The following is a 24,469-nucleotide window of genomic DNA, read 5'->3' on the forward strand; positions in this document are numbered from 1 at the left end:
GAAATGGGAGGAAAGCAGAAACAGGGGCACCTGGAGTCAGGAGGCGCGCCGAGTCCACCAACCAGTACCACGCCACCGCGAAGACTTGGTGTCGTTTCTTTCGATTGCCCTGACTGATTCGACTCGTCCCTGGAGACGATGAGCTCACCGGGCGGGCAGCTCCATAGAGCAAAGGGCCCAAGCAAGGAAAGATGCCTGGCCGTGCTACAAGCCCCGCCGGTGGGCGGGCGCAGGAGGGCGTTATCCTGGAAGACTCGCTGTGAAGCTGCCGCCGTCCAGCAGCCGCATCTTGCAGAAGGGACCCCGTTGACGAAGGGCACCGAGGAGAGCTCCCTCGAGCTCGAAGTCCACCTAAACTTAACTTCTTTTCTTATCATCGTAGAGGCCAGGCGGCCGGCCGAGCGGGCTGAGAGGACGGCGCCGCCGCCTCAGCTCGGCCGAGCCTCGGATCGCCCCAGCCCATGGCTGGGGCCGCGAGCAGCGCCTGGGGGGCGCGGCCGGGGGACGCCGCGAGCCGGACGGGAGCCGGGGCCGCCTGTCGCGGCCGCCCGGCCGGAGAGCACCGGCGGCTGCCGCGCGGACCCCGCCGCCCCGCGAGGAGCGGGTCGCGTTGCAGCTCGCCCGGGGGGAGTGGGCGCCCCTTTCCGTACCGCTGCCGCCGCCCGTCTGATACTGCTGCAGGGAGAGGCGCCGCTAGGAGAACGGTCGCCGCCGCCGCTCCGGGCCCGGGGCGCCCCAGCGGCTGCGCCAGCAGCGCACCCAGCGCGGAAGCGGGGGCCCGCGCGAGGGCGGAGGGACTCGGGGCGGGCGAGCGCAAACTGGGGAAGCTGGGGAAGGAAGCTAACACGCGCCACGGCAGTAAGCTCGTCACGCCTCCCCGGGGTTAAAAACAAGACAAACCCAACCGAAAAGCTTCCTTCTGCGTTCCTCTGGGCCTTTCCTTTCTGGGTTTGCACGCCTCCCTTCTTCCCTCCCCCTCCAGTGATTTACGGCCTCTGAGGTTTGACGACAAACAGAGGACAAATGGAATCCCAAACCTGAATTTCTGCCGGGACTCTAAATTCACTAGAGCAAGCATTAGATGAAGTTCACGGAGGGTGGAGAAAAGAAAAAGATTGAAATGTTTTATGGTCGCACCAACTACCCAAGCGCGGGGCTGTGCCACATGTTTCCTGTCATGATGCCTTGTTTATTAATTCCTGTAACCCAGGAAAGAAAAAGGACCGAGGAGTTAAATACTTCCCTTAAAAATCTGTTCATACTGTGAAACATAACACATGAATGAGTCAGATTTGCAGGTTAACTTAAAAAAATGTCTTCTTCGGCGAATAACAATTGCCTACACACACAAACACACAACACACCACACACAACACACACCAGCTACAATGCTTGTGTTAGGTTTTATTCTATGTAGGTGAGCCAAATTCTGAGGCATCCTAAGCCTGATCACTCCCATATTTAGAAATCTGGGAGTCCCATACTATTATTTCCATGTGCAATGTGCTCTCAGAATCCCAGAATCCTTTCCCGATTGTATAGCATCACTGTATCCCAGCAAGAGGATCACGAGCTTAAGGCCAGCCTGTGCTACATAGCAACAGCCTATCGCAAGAAACAAAAGTCATCAAACAAAACGAAACAAGAATACTGCACAGATTAACACTCTGGAATCTATTATACAAACTGCCTATCAGGATAGCCCCACCCACAAATAAGGTTCACTTTGTATATAGGTTAAAACACCGTCCGGCTGCATGAATTCTGCCTCCTGCGTACCAGACAACAGCGTATGCGAAGGACTCTGGAACAGGTCCTTACACAGGACAGTCTAGTAAGCCGAGAGATCAGGCTCGGACGGACTAGATTTGTACATGTTTACTTGTCTATGACCTATTCCATGGCGTTATGTAACAAATACACTGAACTGAAGAGAAACTCAGAAATTATTTAAAAACGAAGAAATTCAAGTTGGGTAGTGCTGGCACACGCCTTTAGTCCCAGTACTTGGGAAGTAGAGGCAGGTGGTTCTCTGTGAGTTTGAGGCCAACCTGATCTACAGAGCTAGTTCTAGGACAGCCTGGCTACCCAAAGAAACCTTGTAAACAAACAAACAAAAAACAAACAATCAAACAAACAAAAAACAAAACAAAAACAAAGAACTCCATAAAAATAGATATACCACTACTGGCATAATCCCATGAATGCAGCCTGCCAACCCCAGTAAACAGTCAATAAACAGTCCAGAAATAATTGGTACCAGCTATCAATTCCTGCCCATCACTCTCTAACTATTAGCAATCAAGCCCTTTCCTGAGTCTGGTAGCATCATCATCCCATTCAGACTCTTCACAGGACTACCTTGAATTATTGCAGAGCCTCCTTAATGATTCCTGCTCAGGTCTACCTCCCTCAGATCTCCACCTGAGAGTGGGGCTCACACCTGTAATGCCAGCACTTGAGAAACCAAGGTATGTGTGTGTCGGGGGTGGGGGGCTTACATGAGTTTGTTTGAGGCTAACCTGGGCTCCAGAGACCTTGACACCTTTTTTTTTTTTTTTTTTTTTTAACAGTGTATTTGTGTTCCTACGGTGATTACTCAGATTCTGTGGTAATCTTTCATGTGTACACATAGACCTTGGGAAAAAGCTGTCCGAACTAAACAAATCACACACACACACAAAAGCTGCGAAGTTAGTTTGTGACATTAGTTATACTGATGGGTTACCATGGAAACCCACGCAAACTACTTGGCAACTGAGATAAAAGTCACATTAGTCACCGCTTTCTGTTGGGTGAGTCACTAACTTCCTATGAGTTTTGGACGCTTGCTCAACCACTGTCTAGAAAGCAAGCAAAGGAATGTTGTGTTGACACGGTGGAAAGCCAAACAGTTCAGAGATAACACGATAAAGCTGCCGAAGCGAACGTGGAGCAAGCAGAGGACTCAGAAGAAGATAAAGTTGCTATGGCCATTGTTTACGTCTCAGAGAATCGAAGGAAATCTAGAATGTTGTCGAACACTGAAACCTAAACCAGAAGGGATGTTGATGGAGCCAATCTTTGTGAGTCCTAAGGACCATGCTGATGTCACTATCATTTTCTGATAACCAGCAAGCGTGGACTCCGGGCACATATTTAGAATTACGCCATGTCCTGGTTACTCAAGACCTTTCTCATCTTTCAGAAACGGCGATAAAAGCAAGCCAGCTATGAGGAGTGTTAGCTGGTGGCCCGGGAGTGCGGCAGGGAGGCTAGGTGCGTCTCCTACAGCTAGTCTTGTTTGGGTTCAAACCCTCCCTCAGCGACCTGCGGCTGCCACGCTGGCGCGTTTGCCTTCTCGGAGCTGAGATTAGTACCTACACCTCGAGAGAACCCAGGGAGACCAAATACATCACTTCCCGTTTCTTGTTCCAAGCGGCGCCTGGAGTACAGCGTGGCTCCACAATAATTGTTAGAGGTTGTTGTTTCCAAGAATATAGGTGCTTGTAAGTCTGTCTCAACTTGCCCGCCAAAGTGAAATAATTGCAAGTTTATAGAGATCCTTTTCTTGATATAATGAAGATTTTAAAAGACACCCAGGTCCTGACAAAGAAGGAACTTTTGTAAACTGAAGCAAAAACAAGTATTTTAAGGCTGTGAGCATTAGCTAGATCTGTAAACCTGACTTTTAGTTGCAACACTAAGGAGACAGGAGTCAGTCTCCAGCAGCATTTCTGGCCTGAGTAAATGCATGGCAGTGACACCACCAGGAAACTGCACAGTACCAGTGTGCTTTCCTTACTCACTCACTGATTCATTTTACTAGTGGGTTACAGTTGGGTGTTCACGCTGACTCGAGTGGTGTGAGACAAGGTTTCTCTGTGTAGCCTTGGCTATCCTGGACTCACTTTGTAGACCAGGCTGGCCTCGAACTCACAAAGATCCGTCTGCCTCTGCCTCCCAGAGTGTGCCAAGCTCCTAACAGTCCTTTTCTAACGGCTGTAACTGTCATTGTCAGCCCAGAGGCGGGGAAAGTGTTAAGACCCTGCCCTACATGAAATATCTCACCAACCCCTTAAATAGTAAAACCCACCAATCCCTGACCCCCCACCCCCAAACTCAGGATTTGAAATCCCACCAATCTTTATCCAGGAAAGCCCCATCTTAAAAAATCCTGTAAAAACCCTGCCAGATTCCTGCTGTTTTCTCCCAGGAGCAGAGGCAGCCACTCTGGGATTCGTCCCCTCCAAACCCTGGGTTTGTTCCTCCCAATACATCTCTTTTAGGAAATTTGCTGCCAGGCGTGTCAAGAAGCAAAGAAGCAAAGAAAGGAAGAAGCGAAGGAGCGGAGCAGGGCGGAGGCTCCTGAGCTCCTCAGAGCTACACCACTGAAGAAGAGGAGTGCAAAGTGGAGCTGCTCCGCTGTGGCAGTTCAGCTCAGCCAGGGCCATCTTCCCTCAGGGTGTCACTGCCTCTGCCGAGGAGGCTTCCTCTCAGAGCTGTGCAGTTCCTGGGCTCCAGTGTCTCAGGATACCCTTCCTTCAGGACACTGTCTCCCCTCAGAGCTCTGTGGCTCCTGGGCTCCCCAGGCCCAGGATACCTTTTCATCAGAGCAGGGATGCCAACAGGTTAGGCAGTGAGGGAGGAGATGGACAAGCCAGTTCTAGAGGCTTCCTCTTGGCAGAGCTTAGTAGGGCCACAGGTGTATAGAGAGAACTCAAAAGTGAGGTAAGGACTGAAAACGTGGATGTGAGTCTTCACTATGGGGAAAGATGAGGCCATTTGGGGACAGTGGCAAAGAGGGTCAACGGAAGAGGACAGTCTGCAGGGCCACCAAAATCAGAGCAGGAGGGGGGTGGGGTGGGGGGCAGAGGAGGTGGAGCATCAACCGAAGAAAAGAACTAGAATGGGAAACAGTTTTAAGAGAGCCCTGCTGAGCAATGTCAGATTTAGCAGGCCAGGTACGATAGAGGCCAAAACAAGGGTCACTGGACTTAGCAAGAAAAAGGCACCCACAATGCAAGCGAGGGCAATTTTGGTGACAAGGTGGGATCGAAGCAGATTCGTATGAGGAATAGACACAGATAGATTGGCAACTCAATTCAATCCTTAGGAATGAAATGAGAGTGGGAGACAGGGTTGCACCCAACTGAGGACAGGGCACAAGGGAAGATTTCACTTCAACACGCAGGAAAGTTAAGCGCGCTTCAGTCCCAATTGGGGGGGGGGAGGAGGATAGTATAGGGACCAAACTGACTATTTGAGTGGGTATGAATAATGGCGCCAGAGAAGACTGATCCCTGAGAACGTCAGAAGCAATAGTTAGAGACTGGTCCTGGACAGAGGGACCACCTCCCATCATGAGGTAAAGAGACTGAAGGGAGACAAAGATGCCAGCAGATGATAATTCTTTACTGCCTTGAGCTGTTCTAATGAGGAATTTCATATAAAATGTAGCACTCCTTGGTACATAGTAGATACTCAAATAATACTTGCTGAATACTTATTCAAAATCTTCTGTATATACTGCAAGAAGCCTCTATAGCTTCATGTAAGACTTGCATTCAGTGCCTGGTAGATATCCTGATGAAGACACAAGTGCATGCCCGCACATGGGAAAATGCATACACATGCCCACACAACACATACACATACATATGACAAAATGCATTCCTTGTATAAAGTAGAAGAAAATTTCTCAACCATGCATGTAATCAGGGGTTAATAAATAAAACATGTAAAGAATTCACAACAACAGCAACATAAAAAGAAGAAGAAGAAAAAAGATTCTGGATTAAAAATGGACCAAAGGCTTGAACAATTGTTTCTGAAATGTTTGTATAATTGGCTAACAAGTTAATGCAGACAACTATACACACAAACCCCAATGAGATGACATTCACACTAACTAAAGTATTATTAAATAGTTAAACTATAACACGTGCTGATAGGATGTAGAAAAAAAGAGAACTCTAGTGTACAGTTTTGGTAAAGTCATTGTGAAAAATGGTATCGAGGTTCCCCCCAAAAAATTAAAAATAGAACCATGACATGACATGTACCTTTGGGTATGTATCCAAAGCAAACAACATTAAGGTTCTTTTGTTTGGTTAGTTTTGGTTTGGTGTTTGAAGTTAGGGTCTTGCTTTGTAAGCCAGGGTGAGTCTTGAACTCAGAATCCTATTGTCTCAGGTTTCCAAGTGCTGGGGTTTTGGGCAAATGCCTTCACAATTGCTTCACATGGCTTTTTAAAGAGACACCTGCAATGCCATGGTTGTTTCAGCATTATTCATAATAGCTAAGATTTGGAAATAACTTAAGTGTCCATCAATGGATCAAAGAGTAAAGAAAATGTCACACGCACACACACATCATTCTGCATGTTATTTTTAAAAGAAAGAAATTATTGGGGCTGAAGAGATGGCTTAGAGGTTAAGGGCACCGACTGCTCCTCCCAGCAGGTCCTGAGTTCAATTCCCAGCAACCACATGGTGGCTCACAACCATCTATAATGTGATCTGATGCGCTTGTCTGGCCTGTATGTGTACATGCAGGCAAGCACCGTATACATAATAATAAATAAATATTAAAAAAAGAAAGAAATTATCGACTTGTAATGTGCCCTGGAAGATAGTATGCTACGTGAAAATACCCAGATAAGAATGAAAAATACTGTACATCACTTATGTGTATAATCTAAAAATGGTCAAATTCATTCAGGAAAACTCATTTTTCTGCAACTATAAGTTCCATTTGGCACCACTTCCATACTTCCTGGATAGAACAATATAGGTACAGGTGACACACAAAAATGCAACAGGAAAAAATTTCCATAATAGTTTAAGGAAAGACCCCACACTGAAAATTTGGGAATATATTTCATAATCTAGAAAAACTTAATAAAAGAAAACTAAACAAAGAAACCCCAAATTCAATAAGGTAAAAATCCTGGAAGGATACAGGAAGTGAAAATTCATGATATCCTGAAAAAGGCAAAACTACTCAGGCTGTAAAAGGACCAGTGGCTGGAAGGGAAAAGAGTGAACAGCTGGCCCACAAGGCTATTTAGGCAGTGATACTATTTTGTGTTCCATATAGCGCCTATCATTTACACATGTGAAAGTCTAAAGGACATACACCATCAATTGTGAGTCCCAGTGCAAACTGGGGACTGTGGGTGGTAATGTGCCTGCCTGTCCAGGTGCATCAGCTGTGATGAGCGCGATGCACTGGGGGGCGGGGGACACGGGATGTTGTGTTCTGTGGAGATGAGAGGCCACATGACAGATTTCTGTGCCTTCAGCTGAATTTTGCTGTGAAGCTAAAACTACTCTAAAAATAAAGTCTATTCAAAACTTGACACCACATATAGGAACAGAAATACATTTTTCATATCCCTCAAGACAAGGAAGTAACTTTATAGAACTTAGAAGTTGTTCTAAACCGCAGAATTCAGTTCACGGCCAAAACTTTGCATTGTCTATGCAAGGATGAAGTCTCTTTCAGAGATTAAAATGGAGAGAAAAATCACTACTACTAATATATAACCCTTACCACACAGATATTTCTCTGAATACATATATAAATGCTCAAGTGAATACAAAAATTAGATTTTAAGAATAAGGGTTAGCAACCAAAATACTAGGCTGTGCCTTTTAAACAAAAAGGTTTTTGTTTCCATTTATGGATTTTCTAAAACTGTATAAAAACAGCTACAAACTATTTCTAAAATTATAGATCCAATCAGCCAGTTTCAGATCAAGAAATTTATGGCTTCTGAGCTACAGAGATGGCTCAGTCAGCAAACAAAAGTTTGATGGCTTGAGTTTGGATTCCTGGTACCCATGGAATAGCCAGGTGTGGCAGCACATGCCTGTAATCTCAGCACTGGGGATGCAGACGCAGAAGGAGCCATAGGGCTGGCGGGCCATCCAGTCTAGCAGAACTGGTGAGCCCCAGGTCCAGTGAGAGACCTTATCTCTAAAATGATGTAGAGAGGGGAATTGAAGAAGACACCTAGCGCTGACTCTTACCTTCACACACATGTACACCTGCCCACAAACATACATGCACATGAATAGGTACAAATTCACACACTAAGGTGGAGACAAATTAAGGAGAACATCCAATACTCACTGGCCTCTGGCCTCCACATACATGTGGGAATGCACGAACATATACACTTCCCTCCCCTCACACACATGAAAGAAATATATGGCTCTTTATTATATAGGCTAAGAGGCAAACCTTCATCTGCTCATAACTTTTCTGTATAGGCCAGGCTGGCTTCGAACTCATGATCCTCTTGCCTCAGCTGCCAAGTAGTTGGTACTACACAGGCTTGTATCACCATGCCTAGCTCTGCCTACCATCTCGAAACTTTGCTCTCTGATTCCTTACTTAATGGAGGTACCCACCATTCCTTAGTCACATGCATGCCTGCCTGCATGTTATTCCTTTTTATTAGGATGCTCCTATACCCTCATCCATATGGTATAAAGGAGAGAGGATGGTTTTTCTTTTTTATCTCCCTCCCTCCCTCCCTCTCTCCCCCCGCCCTGCCCCATGCATGCACATCCTTGTGTGACATTTGTGTGAGTGCAGGTGTGTGCATGTCACAGTGCAGGTGTCGGGTACAAGAACAACTCTGGGTGTCGGTGAGCACCTTCCACCTTGTTTGAGACAGGGTCTCTGTACAGGTTCACGGCTGTTGTGTACCTGGTTAACCGAGGATTCCCCATCTCTGCCCCCCATCTTGCCACAGGAGCATGATGTTTCAGATGTGTCCCGCCATAGAGGCAACAGACTGTAGACTCAGTGGACCTGGCCTCTGAGGTTTTAACACTGACCCGATGAATAAGGCACTTTGACCTGTGTATTTCTTCCTTTGTAAACTGTTTTATGGTCAGTTACAATTGGCGAACACATACTATCTCCATCCGTAAAGCACTCACAATAGCCAACTCATGGAAAGAACCTCAATAGCCAGCAACAGAGGCACAGAGTCTACACAAATACAGTATACAGCCACAATGAAATGTTAGTCAATCTTTAAAAACCACTAGATTCTGTACTTCTAACACTATAGATTTGTCACTAGTAGTAAAAGATGGCAGCTAATGCTGCTGGCGGGTACAGCCTAAATAATTCTCCCCAAGAGACCTCTGCTTAGGGGCTGGGAAATGGCTCCGTCAGGAAAATGATCTCTGTGCAAACATGAGGACCCCAGTCTGGATCCAGAACCCATATAAATAGCTAGGCATGGTAATACCTGAAATCACATCCCGGGGGAGAAAGAGACAGGAAGACTCCCAGAGCCTGTTGTCCCCATCGCTTCACTCAGCTTTGCTTCCCCTCCTGTCACTTGTGGAAACTTTTCTAACCTTTTATTATTATAGCCAGCTTGTCTGTCTGTCTGTCTGTCTGTCTGTCTGTCCGTCCGTCCGTCCATCTATCCATCCATCCATCATCCATTAACCCATCTATCTTATCTATGAATCTATCATCTATTGACCAATCATCTATCTACCTACCTACCTACCTACTGATCTATCTATCATCTATTTATCCATTCATTCATTTATCTAATCTATCTACCTATCACTGTACCTTTATTTCTTTGCTTTTGAAACAAAATCTCGTTGCATAGTCCCAGCTGGCCTCAAACTCATGATTCTCCTGTGTTTGTCTCTGTGGGATTGTGTGGTTGTGCCACCACATGTTGCTTCCTTTCTTTAAAAAAAAAAAAAAAAAAATGAAGGTGGTCCTTAGGATTAGCATTCTTTTCCATTCAGCCCCAAACCAACCTCCTGCTTTGAGTAAATCACCATCTGTGTCTGGCTTCCTGTGACGTCACGCAATTTCCCTGACACGACTTCTTTCCCTCTTCGAGGCTACTCCACAGCGCCTCAGAACAGCTCCAGCCATGCTGCTGCTTCCGCTGCTTTTCCATCACCACTCCCCTCCCCCACCGTGCTAGACTTTAAGGAAAAAAAAAAAAAAAACTTAAAAACAAGGTCTGGTGGTATACACCTGTGACCCCAATGTGGGAAGGTTGAGACAACAGTATCAGAACTTCAAGGTCACCCCTGGGTACACAGCAGGTTTGAGGCCAGCCAGGGCTATTAAGACAATCTGGGAGGGGGCTCTGATCTGTGTGTGTGTGTGTGTGTGTGTGTGTGTGTGTGTGTGTGTGCGCGTGTGCGCGCGGTATGTGTGTGTGTGTGTTTCTGGCCACTGCAGGTACAATGCACACATGTGGTGCACATTTATGCATGCAAGCAAAACACCCATACACACATTGTTGGGGGATGGTCTAATGTATTTTGATGCTAATTACTGCTTGCTGTCTGTGTGACCCACCTTTTGATTAATAAAAAGCCATCCCACCTGGGCAGGGCAGAGGAGACAGAGGTGAGGCTAAGGTTGGGAAAAAGAAGACCTCCACGAGGAGGGAGGAGAGAAGAAAAAGAGGAAGGCCACCATGGCTTAGATGGAGGAGAAGCACGTGGCCGGCGTGGATGGAGGACTTGGCCCAGATGAAGAACATTAGCAAGTATTTGGGATTATGGATGGGAGGTAGCTTGATAGAAGTTATTGGAAGCAGATGGCATGGGATTGAGGCAGGGATCCCATGGCTGCCCCACTATGGGAGGTAGTTTAGAGGATTGATATCTGCCCTGCCCCAGGTTAACTAGGGCTATTTTAAAATATAACAAGTGTCTGTGTCTTGATTGATCGCTAGCCGGGCCTACTGATAATACAGGTAATACTGATAATTTAAAAACAATACAAAATAAAATATATACATGTTTTAAAAAATCTTAAGAAAGACACTGATCTTGAAAATGGATAAAGCCATTTAACTGTTAGCAGTACTAGGGCAGCTTTGCTATTGCACTCTTTCAGATATTAATAATTTTTCACTCCTTGATATCTGCCATCCTGTTTATTTATCTATCTTATTTATTGCTAGGTACAGTGATACCCAGCAAAGATGGCATTTCCCAGCCTTCCTTGCAATCAGATGTATTTAAGCTCAGGTCTATGGACTGTGAACACAGGGTCCTCTCCCCTTTCTTCTTCCCCTAAGGCAGGGACTGGGATGAAGGGTGAGCATCCCAGGGATGAGACCACACCCCAAGAGCAGCAATATTAAACGAGTCCAGGTACCTAACAACTTGACAGGGCAGAACCAAACGAGCAGTGTGGACTTCGTGTGAGACAGAACCTGTTTTGTTTAAGCCACTTGTTCTTTTGTTTGTTTGTTTTAATTTAATTTTAATTTATGTGCGTTGGTGTAAGGGCGTCAGATCTTGGAGTTACAGCCAGTTGTGAGCTGCCATGTGGTTGCTGGGAATTGAACCCGGGTCCTTTGGAAGAGCAGGCAGTGCTCTTAACCACTGAGCCACCTCTCCAGCCCCAAGCCACCTGTTCTTAAAAGATCTGCATCATAGCACATGGCATACCTCCTGAGCCAAGAGGAGGAGCATACATAGACTTCCCATCTATACTAAAGTGATTTTGCAAGAATTAAACACAAGAGGGTAAGGTGGACAAAATACATGTTCACCATTTAATTGTTGAAGATATGAGCTATAAGACTAACTAACCTAAGTCCTTGGTTATTAGCAATATTCCGCATTCCTCAGAATTCAGTCTCTTCTTTGGGTCTCTACTTGGTGGCATCCCGTGAAGGGCAACACCCTAAAATGAACACACTTTGTTTTGTTTTGAGATAGGGTCTTGCCATGTAGATGAGGCCGCCGCAGCTGGTGATCACCTCACCTTTTTTTATTGCTCACATAGACATGAGGCTACGTGCCTGTTTTTCTGCACTTGGCTTTTCTCATTTAACGTAGCATCCTCCAGGCTTATGTGCCTTATCACAAAAGGTAGAATTTCTTTGTTTTTGAAAATGGGATGAAAAATCCATTGGATATGCTGTATTTTTCTTTTTTAAAATCTGGTCACCTGTTTGTAGATACATAGGTTGTTTCAACGTCTTGGATACTAAGCGCAAGTATTTTTTCAACATACTGCTTTCATTACCTCGGGATGTATCCTTAGAAGAGGGGCTCAGCACATAGAGATTCCAGCTTGTAGTCAGACAGCATTTAAAAATATTGGTTACTTTTGGTTACTTTGTGATCTCAGTGTGGAAGAAGAGTTTGAAAAAACAAAACATTAGCCAGACTTGGTGGTGTACACCTTTAATTCTAATACTTGGGATTGGGAGGCAGAGGCAGAGGCAGGTGGATCTCTGCGATTTCCAGACCAGCACTGTCTACATAGTGAGTGGTGAAGCCCTGTTTCAAAAGCCAAACCAAACCAAACAATAAATATTGGTTACTTTCGTATTTTCTTCATTTAAAAAAATATTTTCTAATTAGTGCTTTTTCATCTTCAAGGTCAGCATAATACAATGAAAGGGAAGTTGGTAATATATGTGAAAACCCCTACAAACTTGCAAAATTCAATAACTGCATTTCTAGATAGCAACCTTAAGTAACAACAGATGTATACTATGTCAGTTACAAAAATGCTTACTATAGTTTATAAAATTAATTAATAAAAAGGAAGGAAGAAAATCACTCCTGAGGGGCTTATAGGTCAATCATTGGAATGAACATAATTGAATAATAGGTAGCTATTTGAAATATTTTTTTAACTGACTAATGATATAAAAAATTAACTGAAAACATATTAGGCACAGCATGATCTCATTTTGTTTCAAGAAGATCAGTGGCCAGGCCTGGTGGTGCATGCCTTTAAATACGGCATCTGGGAGGGAGAGGCATCTTGGGGAACTGAATGTCAGTCTGGTCTACACATCAAGTTCCAGGTGAGCCAGAGTTACATGGTGAGACCCTGCCTAAAAACAAACAAACAAACACACCCACACACCCACCAGTGATCTTGTGTGTGTGGGTAGTATATGTGTGTGTGTATGTCTATGTAGGGACCAATGGAGGCTAGGTAACATACCAAAATATTAATAATGGTGGTAAAGTCTGCATGTCTTATTTATGGACAATGTTTGCTATTTTTGTTTCTCTAAGGCTTCCAACACAAAGATGCTTTTACTTTTGCAATAAGGCAAAAATTAACTAAAAAGAAGGACACAATGTGCAGTGAATTAAAATCTTGAAAACAAAGATGTTCTCTGGCAAAAAGAAAAAAAAAAAAATCCTTTTAGCTTGTTTATAAAGCCAGAGATCCAATACACAGATGTGCTCGGCAGCTTCCTGGATACTCCCTCAGTTCACGTGTGCTTTTTCCACAAGCTCATGTGAGACTTGGAAACTTATTTAGTTACTAACACACACACACACACACACACACACACACACACACACACACACGAACACAAGGCAAACTGGGAAAGCATAGGTATGTAGGGACACTTCCTTCCCATCGCTCCTTTGTTTAAACAGCCCAGAATTAAACAAGTCCTCATGCCTCCAGTAAGCTTTTAAAGTGATTTACATGCCTTACTAAGGGGAGTTCTGGAAAGATTCAAATAATACGATGTTCTGTTTTTCTGAAAGGTCTTCAAAAGTATTTTATTAGGCAGCCACTTGGCTTCAGTTGAATAGACTGCTTATAACAGTGCAACGTTTTTTCCAAATGTTTTGTTAACTGTGGTGAGACCTAACCATTTTTAGTATCACTTATTCACAATAAAGACTTTTATAATTTTTTCCTAACATTTTTTACTGAGTAAACGTTCACAGGAGAATCCAGAGACGCCTAAAATTCATTTTCACTAATCATCCATAAACAGACACAACAGTATACGGACATTCCAAGTGGAATAAACAGGCTTACGCAGCTCCAAGAGGCCAAGAATATAAGAAATTCACGTACCAAAATAACTGTCTTCGATCGGTTGTCAGGCCCACTGTCACCTTAGATATAATGTATACGACTGAACTCTACAAATACTGTACACACTGGTTCTCAACCTTCCTAGTGCAGCAACCCTCTAATTCAGTTCCGCATCTTGTAGTGACCCATCCCCCAACCACAAAATGATTTCACCCTGCGGGGCGTGGTGGATCACTCCTTAAATCCTTGCAGTTAGGGAGGCGGAGGCAGGTGGATCTCTGAATTTGAGTCGAGCCTGGTCTACAGAGTGAATTCCAGGGCAGCCAAGCTACCCAGAGAAATCCTGTCTTGAAAACAAACAAACAAACAAACAAACAACAAATTGTTGCCACTTCATAGCTGTAATTTTGCTACTATTATGAGTCATAACGTAAATATCCGATATGCAGGATATGTGATATGCAATCCCTGCGTCGGTCTTGACCCACAGGTTGAGAACCACTGCTCTACAGCCGCGTACAATGTTTCTCCCAAGCAAAACCAAAAGGGCATTTCCTGGGCTTCCTTACTGCCGTCAGAGGTGCCAGGCACCAGCCACCTGTACTATCACCTGTCAGTTCCTGACACAAGACGCCTGAGTTCAGGTTCTCACGAGACCCAGGCTGTTTCCATAGCTTTCCGTTTGTCTCTCCATCTCCAAACAGCAGCGGGCTATCAGCCCGCTTACATTCCACCTTAATCACGTTACATCGCAGTTCAAGAATCCAGGGTTAGGGTTGGAGAGATGGCTCAGTGGTTAAGAGCACTGTGTGTTCTTCCAAAAGACCTGGGTTCAATTCCTAGCATCCACATGGGAGCTCACAACTGTCTGTAATTCCAGTTCCAGTGGAATGTGACATCTTCACACCAGTGCACATAAAAATTGGATATAGTTAAAACACACACACGAATCCCCGGTTGAATTCTATCCTTTGATCAGGGATCTCAACCCCTCTAATGGCATTTTCAGTGGAAACACTAATGCCGGCTTCAGCAGCCATCACAGCTGTAAATAAAAGCCTTCTCCCTTTCAAACCTCACACAGCATCTGACCCACTGATTACGTAGTAAGCCGTATGTCTCTGTTGTCTAGCAAGTAGACATCTACGATCGAATTTCATTAATTAGACTTAATTCCCTCATGTGCCCTTGTATTTGCTTTGCTTCTCACATCCCTCGACAAACCTAAGTGCTTAAATGATCTTTGGTGAGCAGTGTAATCATCCGCACATTGAGTTTTTGAACGAAGCTAAGGTGTGTGTGTGTGTGTGTGTGTGTGTGTGTGCACGCGCGCGCGCGCGCGCGCGGCCTTCTGTGCGCCCACTAAGAAGACTCTTCTCTAACTGTCCAGATATTAGTTTGTGTTGGGTCCCTCAGAACTCAATGGGCTCAGCATACAGCTGTAGTCACTGCTGAAGGCATCAGAGCTGCGGGAGGACGCACTGCAGAATCAGCTCACGGCTCCTACAGCATCCGACTGGGGCGATGTGCTGCCTAGCAGGGAAGCTCAGCAAGTTTAACTAGGACTAGCCAATTAGGCAGCTGCTTCGAGGGACCCAAACTCCAGGCTCCTAGAAGGTGTTTAGCATGAACCACATGGTTTTTACAGACAAGCACAGTAAGCCATGCTCGCCATCCAGGCAAGAAGATGACACTAATCAAAGGCAGCCTTGTCAGCAGGCCGTTCTAAGATGGCGGCCTTGGGCCTGCCTTAACCCTTTTACACAGAAGTCGCTTCATATTGCTAAGGGAGAAATGTTAGTACCGAAACATCTGATTCATAGAGGTCCCCTGGAGTAAAATTTAAAATTAAAACCTAGCATTTAAAGATGTGTTGTCTAGACCAGCACCTGCTATTTAAGCTATATGATTTTGATTATTTCAGGTTTTCTATTTGTCCCTGAAAATCCAGGTATCTTTCTTTTTATTGGTGTGTGTATGCACGTGTGTGTGTGTGTGTGTGTGTGTGTGTGTGTGTGTGTGTGTGTATGTGCTTTAAGGTTGACTCATGTAGTCCAGGCTAGCCTCCTTTCTGTTTCTACCTCAAGTTCTGGGGCTGAGGTCTGCACCACTATTCCTGGCTCAAGGGATCATTTTTAAAGCACCACTTTGGTAGGATAAAGATAAGATAAAGGAGTTCCTAGAACAGCTCAGTAAACGTCTTCATCACCACCAAAGTACTGTAAGCGTTCCAGGGGCACTGTTCCAGGAAATACCCAAGACTGCTTTCAGTTTTCCAAATGTTAGCTGTGGACACCTAAGTCAACCCCTGCAGGTTCAGCACAGTGGACCTGAGATTTATCTAGACTCACCTCACTCATTCTAAGCGCCTGCTCTTAGCTTTACACATTAACTTGCTACCCAGCTTCAAAAGCACACGATCCTTATCACAAGCCATTCTCTTCAGATTACATTTATTATTATTATTTTTGCTTCTTGGAGCACCATTAACCTTAATTCTCTTGATAAAGCCAGACGTTACTTGGAGGAAGGGTTTGTTTAACACGGACTACTTGACCCCCCGCCCCCCCCCCCAGGCAAAACCAAATTACAGCCTTTGCACCTTAAATTATTAGGCAGCTACCTACTCAGAAACTCTTCGACAGCACACACCTTTTCCCACTGCATGGAATCATGCTCTTTGAAGCTGGACTTGGGCCCGAATCTTGCCATTACATCATTAGATAGGAGGGGAGTTTTGGGAAGGTATAGTTCCTAAGACTTAATGCATTTACTTTGCAATAATAAGAATCTTCACCTCATTGCCCCGCTTAGGGTAGTAAATAAGAAAGTATGTTTAAAAGACCCAGGAGACATGTTTACTAGGGGTGCGGGAGTGGGTGGGTAGGCTGGCGGGGAGACTGCTTTTGATGACTAACTGGCTTGTGAGAAGAAGCAAGCCAAAACATTCCAGGCAGAAAAGTAGGAGAGAGGGGAGGTGGTAGATCCATGTTCGGACCACCAGGTGTCACCACTGAGTCAGAAGCGTGAGCCTATCTGCTCCAGGTCAGGGGAGAACTCTGTGGAGGCCTCAGGGCAAGGCTGTTGTTACTAGACCCGGCCCCCGCCCCCCACCTTTGGAGCCCAGGACTGCCATAGGCTTTTCCATCCCTAGAGCTGTGTGTGTGTGTGTGTGTGTGTGTGTGTGTGTGTGTGTGTGTGTGTGTGTGTGTGTGTGTGTGTGTGTGTGTGTGTGTGTGTGTGTGTGTGTGTGTGTGTGTGTGTGTGTGTGTGTGTGTGTGTGTGTGTGTGTGTGTGTGTGTGTGTGTGTGTGTGTGTGTGTGTGTGTGTCATAAATATATATACCCCCGCAGTGTTAAAACGGTTGCTGTATAATCAATTAGCTGAATGCCTACAGGTTTGCCTAACCCTAACCCTAACCCTGAGCCCAGGACTGCCATAGGCTTTTCCATCCCTAGAGCTGTGTGTGTGTGTGTGTGTGTGTGTGTGTGTGTGTGTCATAAATATATATACCCCCGCAGTGTTAAAACGGTTGCTGTATAATCAATTAGCTGAATGCCTACAGGTTTGCCTAACCCTAACCCTAACCCTGAGCCCAGGACTGCCATAGGCTTTTCCATCCCTAGAGCTGTGTGTGTGTGTGTGTGTGTGTGTGTGTGTGTGTGTGTGTGTGTGTCATAAATATATATACCCCCGCAGTGTTAAAACGGTTGCTGTATAATCAATTAGCTGAATGCCTACAGGTTTGCCATCACAGTTTAAAATTAAAATTATCCTCTGTGGATTTTTGCTGTTGTTGTTTTGTAATTTTGAGGATCAACAGCACTTGTTTCATACATCTGTTCATTTAGGGCAATTAGGCGTTTTCTGGCTTCAACAGGCTTCATTATTGCCACAGAGGGCAATTTTCTGGCTTCCATCCCACAACTTATTAACATTATTTCCTTTACATTATTAATGGGATGACAGAAAAAAAAAAAAGAGAAAAATTTTAGTGTAAAAATTAAGTATAAAGAGAGGAAATATATGTTGACTCTTAGCACTTCTCCCTGACTTTAAGAAGTTAAAGGTTCATTCCAAAACGTCTTCCAATTTCCTGTCTTCTTGTAGAGAAAACACCTAAGGAGAAACCTATTATCTTTGAGCGGTCCTTACATTACTCAAGGAATCCTGCCACACATGGCTGCATTCTGTCACCTGCTGACAGATTCTCCCACAGTACCTAGGGGCTCATTAAAAAAAAAAAAACAAAAACAAAAACAAAAAACCGAGGACAGGGTCTGGGCTCTTTTGATTCTAAGTCCTCCACTCTGAGACCCACTAGTGGCCACTTGAAGATGGACAATTGAGAATATAAGCGCATTAACTGGAGAAGCTGCTCTAAGGCGAGCCAAAGACTACAGTCTTGTCTGCCAGGAACACTTGACTCAAGTCAAGCCCGACCAGGCATATCCCAAGCCCTATCCTGGCCACACTCTAAGTCACAGTAGAGTCACAGGAATTATGTCAACCCCAGGCGGTTCCGAATGGACGCTCGTGGAAACTGAAACAGTTTGGGTCATTTTTGCTTCTCAAAGCTTTAAGTTCTACTTTGCAAATATAGGAATGTCTTCACAGAAACCATAGGCATTCTCTTTGTGTGTGTGTCTCCATTACTTCCATTCTTGGGGAAATGGGAGGAAAGCAGACACAGGGGACACCTGGAGTCAGGAGCGCCCGAGTCCAGCCAACCAGACCAAGCCACCGCGAAGCACTTGGTGTCGTTCTTTCGATGCCCTGACTGATTTCAGACTCGTCCCTGGAGGACGATGAGCTCACCGGGCGGGCAGCTCCATAGAGCAAAGGGGCCAAAGCAAGGAAAGATGCTGGCCGTGCTACAAGCCCCCGCCGGTGGGCGGGCGCAGGAGAGCGTTACCTGGAAGACTCCGCGGTGAAGCTGCCGCCGTCCAGCAGCCGCATCTTGCAGAAGAGGACCCCGTTGACGAAGGGCACCGAGGAGAGCTCCTCGAGCTCGAAGTCCACCTTAAACTTAAACTTCTTCTTCTTCATCATCGTGAGGGCCAGGCGCCGGCGAGCGGGCTGAGAGGACGGGCGCCGCCGCCTCAGCTCGGCCGAGCCTCGGATCCGCCCAGCCCCATGGCTGGGGCCGCGAGCAGCGCGTGGGGGCGCGGCCGGGGGACGCCGCGAGCCGGCGGGAGCCGGGGCCGCCTGTCGCGGCAGCCCGGGCCGGAGAGCACCGGCGGCTGCAGCGCGGACCCCGGCCGCCCGCGAGGAGCGGTCGCGTTGCAGCTCGCCCGGGGGGAGTGGGCGCCCTTTCCGTACCGCTGCCGCCGCCCGTCTGACTGCTAGCAGGGAGAGGCGCCGCTAGGAGAACGGTCGCCGCCGCCGCCTCCGGGCCCGGGGCGCCCCTAGCGGCTGCAGCCAGCAGCGCACCCAGCGCGGAAGCGGGCGGCCCGCGGAGGGCGGAGGCACTCGGGGCGGGCGAGCGCAGAACTGGGGAAGCTGGGGAAGCTAACACGCGCACGGCAGTAAGCTCGTCACGCCTCCCCGGGGTTAAAAAAAGACAAACCCAACCGAAAAAGCTTCCTTCTGCAGCTTCCTCTGCGCCTTTCCTTTCTGGGTTTGCACCGCCTCCCTTTCTTCCCCTCCCCCTCCAGTGATTTTACGGCCTCTGAGTTTGAAGACAAACAGAGACAAATGGAATCCCAAACCTGAAATTTTCTGCAGGGACTCTAAATTCACTAGAGCTTAAGCATTAGATGAAAGTCAGGTAGGAGAAAGAAAAAGATTGAAATGTGTTATGGTCGCACCAACTACCCAAGCGCGGGGCTGTGCCACATGTTTCCTGTCATTGATGCCTTGTTTATTTAATTCCTGTAACCCAGGAAAGAAAAAGGACCAGAGGAGTTAAAATACTTTCCCCTTTAAAATCTGTTCATACTGTGAAACATAACACATGAAGTCAGATTCTGCAGGTATACTTAAAAAAAATGTCTTCTTCGGCGAATAACAATTGCCTACACACACACACACACACACACACACACACACACACACACACAGAGAGAGAGAGAGAGAGAGAGAGAGAGAGAGAGAGAGAGAGAGAGAGAGAGAGAGAGAGAGAGAATCTATTGTTAAGATCTATGCTATCAATTTAGCTGCATAACGTTTTTAGGAGGGTTGGTGTTTGCTCGTTTTGTTTTTTAGTCAGGGTGGCTTCAAACTCCACATGTAGCCAAGGGTGATGTTGAACTGTGACCCGTTAGGGTGATAGGATGCCGTGCCACATCATGTTTATGCAGTCCTAGGGATTGAACCCAGGATTTCCATCCATGTGTGCAAGCTACCTCACAAGCGAGCTGCATCCTCAACCTGGGATCTGACTTTTTAACCTTTGAAAAGGTGTAGTTAAAAAGACTTCAGCCGGGCGGTGGTGGCGCACACCTTTAATCCCAGTACTTGGGAGGCAGAGGCAGAGGCGGATAGCTGTGAGTTCGAGGCCAGCCTGGTCTACAAAGCAAGTTCAGGACAGTCAAGGCTACACAAAGAAACTATCTCAAAACCATCCCCCCAAACAACAACAACAAAAACATTTATGTATCTGGGTTTTCCGTCTGTGTGTCACGTGTGCCCACTAACAGCAGAGGCTAGAAAAAAGTGTCAGATACTCTTAAACTGACAGTTGTGAGCTGCCATGTGGATGTGGGAATTGAACCAGGTTCCTCTCGAACTCCTGAGCCATCTCTCTAGTCTACTCATTTATTTATTCATATAAAATATTTTAATTGCCTAAATCATCAGTCACTAGCTAGATTCCATGATCAACTTCCCACTCCCCCGCCCTGCCCTGCAAAACAAAACAAAACACCCCCTCCCCCCCAAACCTGTCCTGAAGAATTTTACAGTCAGCCAGGCATGGTGGCGCACATCTGTAATCCCAGTACCCGGGGAGGCAGAGACAGGGGGATCTCTGTGAGTTCGAGGCCACCCTGGTCTACAAAGTCCAAGGCAGCCAAGTCTAGATAGAGAAGCCCTATGTTGTAGCCCCACTCCCCTCAAAGTAGAGTTTTACAGTCTTGCTGGCCAAGATAGATCAGTGGGCAAAGGAACTTGCAGCCAATCATTTGACATGAGTTTTAGCCCTGGAACTCACATAGTGGGGGAAACAAAACAAAACGAAACAAAACAACTGCCTTAACCTCACAGGTAACCTCTGACCTCCACATCTTCCCTGTGAGGCGTGCTCACCAGTAACTATACTCACATTAATAAATACTAAGTAACTATGTTTTTAAAACTTTCAAAGACAAAACTGGGCTGCAGGGAGATGTTGGTGGGTAAAGCACCTCTGTGCAAGCCTGACCCTGGAGTTTCTGCCATGCGACTTCTATCCTGAGAACCCAGGTAAAAGTGGAAAGAGAACCAGCTCCACAAAGTTGTCCTCTGCGTCCCAACACTACCATGACATGCACACTTCCTTGTACACACATCTCTCTCACACCCACAAGAATAATAATACAGAACAATTTTAGAAAGGCAAAACCTAAGACAGAAAAAAAAAAACCCTAAAACTAAGTAAAACTCAAAAGAAGAAGTGATGAGTTGAAATAAACCAGCTTTATGAATTTTAAAGAATATCTTGGATTTTAAAGGAAGCAGAAAGTGTTCAAGGTGAAAAGCTAGGAGAAATAAAAGACTCTAACAGGGTTTAACATTGGGGTGTGGGAGTTTGGTAGGGGAAGCTGGCTGCCCTTTGTGACAGAAAGAGATAGGGGAAGGGGGACTGGGAGGGAGGGACGGGGGAGTGGGGGGTGGGAAGGAGGAAGAGTAGGGGCTGAGCATTGCAAGCAGGAAGGCAGATTGGGATCAGGTGAAATAATATGTATCTGAGCTGTTTGCGAGGAGCGAGGCTGAGCCTTGGTGCCTGTGAAAGGGCAAGGTTGAAAATATGCATTTGGGAATTGTGGTATTTACAGATGGCGGAAGCCCAAAAGGCGGGTAGGACTGAGTGGCCCTGGAGAATAGTTAATGGGCAGATGGAAGGGGAGGTGATTGCGAAGGCTTCCAAGAACAAGCAGCCCAAGAAAGAGCCCAAGAGAGATAGCCTGGACGCCAAGAGAGTTCAAACCTTATAAACAGTTCAAATAATTGTTATTAAGATCTACCGGGGATTGGACGCAGAGAGAGAAGGATTCTTTGGGCCTGCTGACCAGCCAGTCTAACCCAATTGGCATGCTCTAGGTTGAATGAGAGACCTTGCCTCAAAAAGGCGTCGGAGAATGATGGATGTTGACCCCCCCCCCCCCCCCCCCCCATCCTGTGTGCGCACATCCAGGATGTGTGCTACAAATCCTGGAGGCTTTGGATTGTAAAGAAAGTAGAGTTGAAGAGCTAAGAAGCCATTGGTAACCTTGGCAAGAGAATTTTCCAGGGAACATATTGGCAAAGGGATATTAAAACGGTCTCGCAAGTGAGTAGAAGGTAGTTATGGGGAAAGATGACGAGAAGGATTTTTTTTCTGATTTTTGTCATTGAACGAGAGGTGACATATATCCAAGGAGGGCTCAAACTTCTCAGCAGGATTCAGGAACTTTCTAGGTACTTACTGAGTTCCTATCATGTGCCCAGCACCTTACAGGTCTGAGATGTGCCACAGATGCCACATCCTCTGGAGGACACAGAAAAGTAAGCAGAGAAGTTGTATTGTAGTGCAGCTTTATACACAGTGATCTGGAAGCAATGGAGAAGGGAGACCGCTGAGAGACATGAACACCGTCTAAGCGAGTGGAGTGGGTTAATGGATGACTTTCTGGGCTTAGCAACCTTAGAACTGAGGCCTGAAGATGGTGGTGGGGCCGGGGAGCAGTTTCTCTCCTATTCTCACAGCAAAGGCTCAGACTGCAAAAGGAACTGAAATTAGTCCTGTCTGTCTGCCCTGTAAGAGTCTTACTTGGAAACCGGTGTAATTGAGAGGCGCTGATGTCTTAAACCGGAGGAGAGGGGTGACATAGTTAAGACCTGCATTTTAGAAGGACCTCCAGCTGCACTGGGAAACAGCACACGGTTTGGTTATTAAACACCTGGCATACGTTAGGATGAAGGCAGGAAACAGTCCTGTCCTTCCGGTGTTTAGAAGAGGAAAACTCAATGAAAGGCCACTGTATAGAGCCAACCGCCGCCCAGAGAGGCTGGGAGAAATAACCCTGCTCTCTCTCACCCCCTCAGTTCTGATTTCCAGCAGGTTCTTCTCATGATCCCAAGCTAGCCCAAGCCAGAGAGAAAGGAGCCTGAAAAATGCAGTTTAGAGGAGACAGCCATGCGAGGTATACAGGGCGAGAACAGATCTGAGTAAGGGGACAGAAAGGTATGAGCACTTAGTTGATTCAGTTAGCCTTCCCTATGGGATCCAAAAACAACACTAAATATTTGGGATGGGGGTGAGGGTGAAGGGTGAGAGTGGGGGTGGGAGTGGGGTGGGGAAGGCTTTTTTTCAGCATTTCAGTACTTCTGAAATCTTTGGAAGGGGTCAAGGCTTGGAAATCTACAAGGTACTGAATGCCAAGTCACATCACCTGTTTGGGCCGCCTTCATTTTCTGACACGTGAAGTTTGCATTTCCCAGTTCACTTGTAGGCAGGTATGGTTAAGTGTCCTGTTCCAGCCCAGTGGGTCTCTCAGCCTTCCTTGACACTGCAACCCTTTAATACAGCTCCTCATGTTTTTGTGACCTCCAGTCATAAAAATTATTTTTGTTGCTATGTCACAACTGTGATTTTTGATACTGTTATGAGTTGTAATGTAAATAGCTTTTGGAGAGGTTTGCCAAAAGGGTCACGACCCACAGGTTGAGAAACACTGTTCTAGCCACTGCTATCCGAGAAGTAACGCACCACTTCCTGGGAAGAGATGAAGCAAGTTCTTCAGCAGTTTTCTGGACCATCTCTCCCCTGCCATAATAGTTATGGAGGGTTGTGGAGAGACCTTGACTTAAGATGGAAGAGCTCACAGAACTCAATGGTGCATGCCTGTAATCCCAGCACTCGGGAGGCAGAGGCAGTCGGATCTCAGTGAGTTCAAGGCCAGCCTGGTCTACAAAGCGAGTCCAGGCAAAGAAGGGCTACACAGAGAGACCCTGTCTGGAAACAAAATGAAGCAGAACCCCTCCCCGCAAACAAACCCAAGCGCCCCCTACAAAGGAAGAGGCACAGGATTAAAGGAGCCCTGATCGCCATGTCAGAACCAAGAGGGTGACCGCCCACATCTACAGTAGACATTTTGGACTGAGGGGGAACTTGTGTCAGGCCAGTGAGATTTGGAGACCTTGTGTGATAACAGCACAAGGGAGGTTTATTCTGAGTAGACTGTAGATGTAGAGTTGGTTATAGGACACTGCTACTGACTCTCCCATCATGAGGACCTTAGGAGGAGTCTACATATCATATTCATGTCATCATGACTCGCTTGCAAATGGCCACAAGCACCAGCGATAGCCTGTGTTTACTTACACCTGCTTTTATCTTAAAGCACGTCGCTTTAGCAGAACTTATCTGAACTTATAGTTTGAATGCCAAGAGAATCTCAGAGATGTAATTTTTAAAGCCTTTTCAACCTCTTCAAATAGTATTATAGAATGGAATGTAGCATACCTCAGTATTTCA

General features: G+C 46.2%; 1 protein-coding gene across 1 annotated transcript in view; it reads right to left on the bottom strand.

Moving 5' to 3' along the window:
* Eeig2 (EEIG family member 2) overlaps nucleotides 1–18,961 on the bottom strand; it is a 54,501-nt gene extending 35,540 nt beyond the window's left edge. The window contains exons 1-3 of the mRNA XM_051165432.1: nucleotides 18,728–18,961; nucleotides 399–827; nucleotides 31–288 (exon numbers count right to left, since the gene is read on the bottom strand). Of these exons, the coding sequence (XP_051021389.1) occupies nucleotides 31–288; nucleotides 399–827; nucleotides 18,728–18,864 (824 nt within the window). The 5' untranslated portion in view covers nucleotides 18,865–18,961. The remainder of the gene's footprint in view (nucleotides 1–30; nucleotides 289–398; nucleotides 828–18,727) is intronic.
* Nucleotides 18,962–24,469: the final 5,508 nt, after the last annotated feature.

The sequence above is a fragment of the Acomys russatus genome, chromosome 23 (genome assembly GCF_903995435.1).
Source record: "Acomys russatus chromosome 23, mAcoRus1.1, whole genome shotgun sequence".
In the NCBI taxonomy this organism is placed as follows: domain Eukaryota; kingdom Metazoa; phylum Chordata; class Mammalia; order Rodentia; family Muridae; genus Acomys; species Acomys russatus.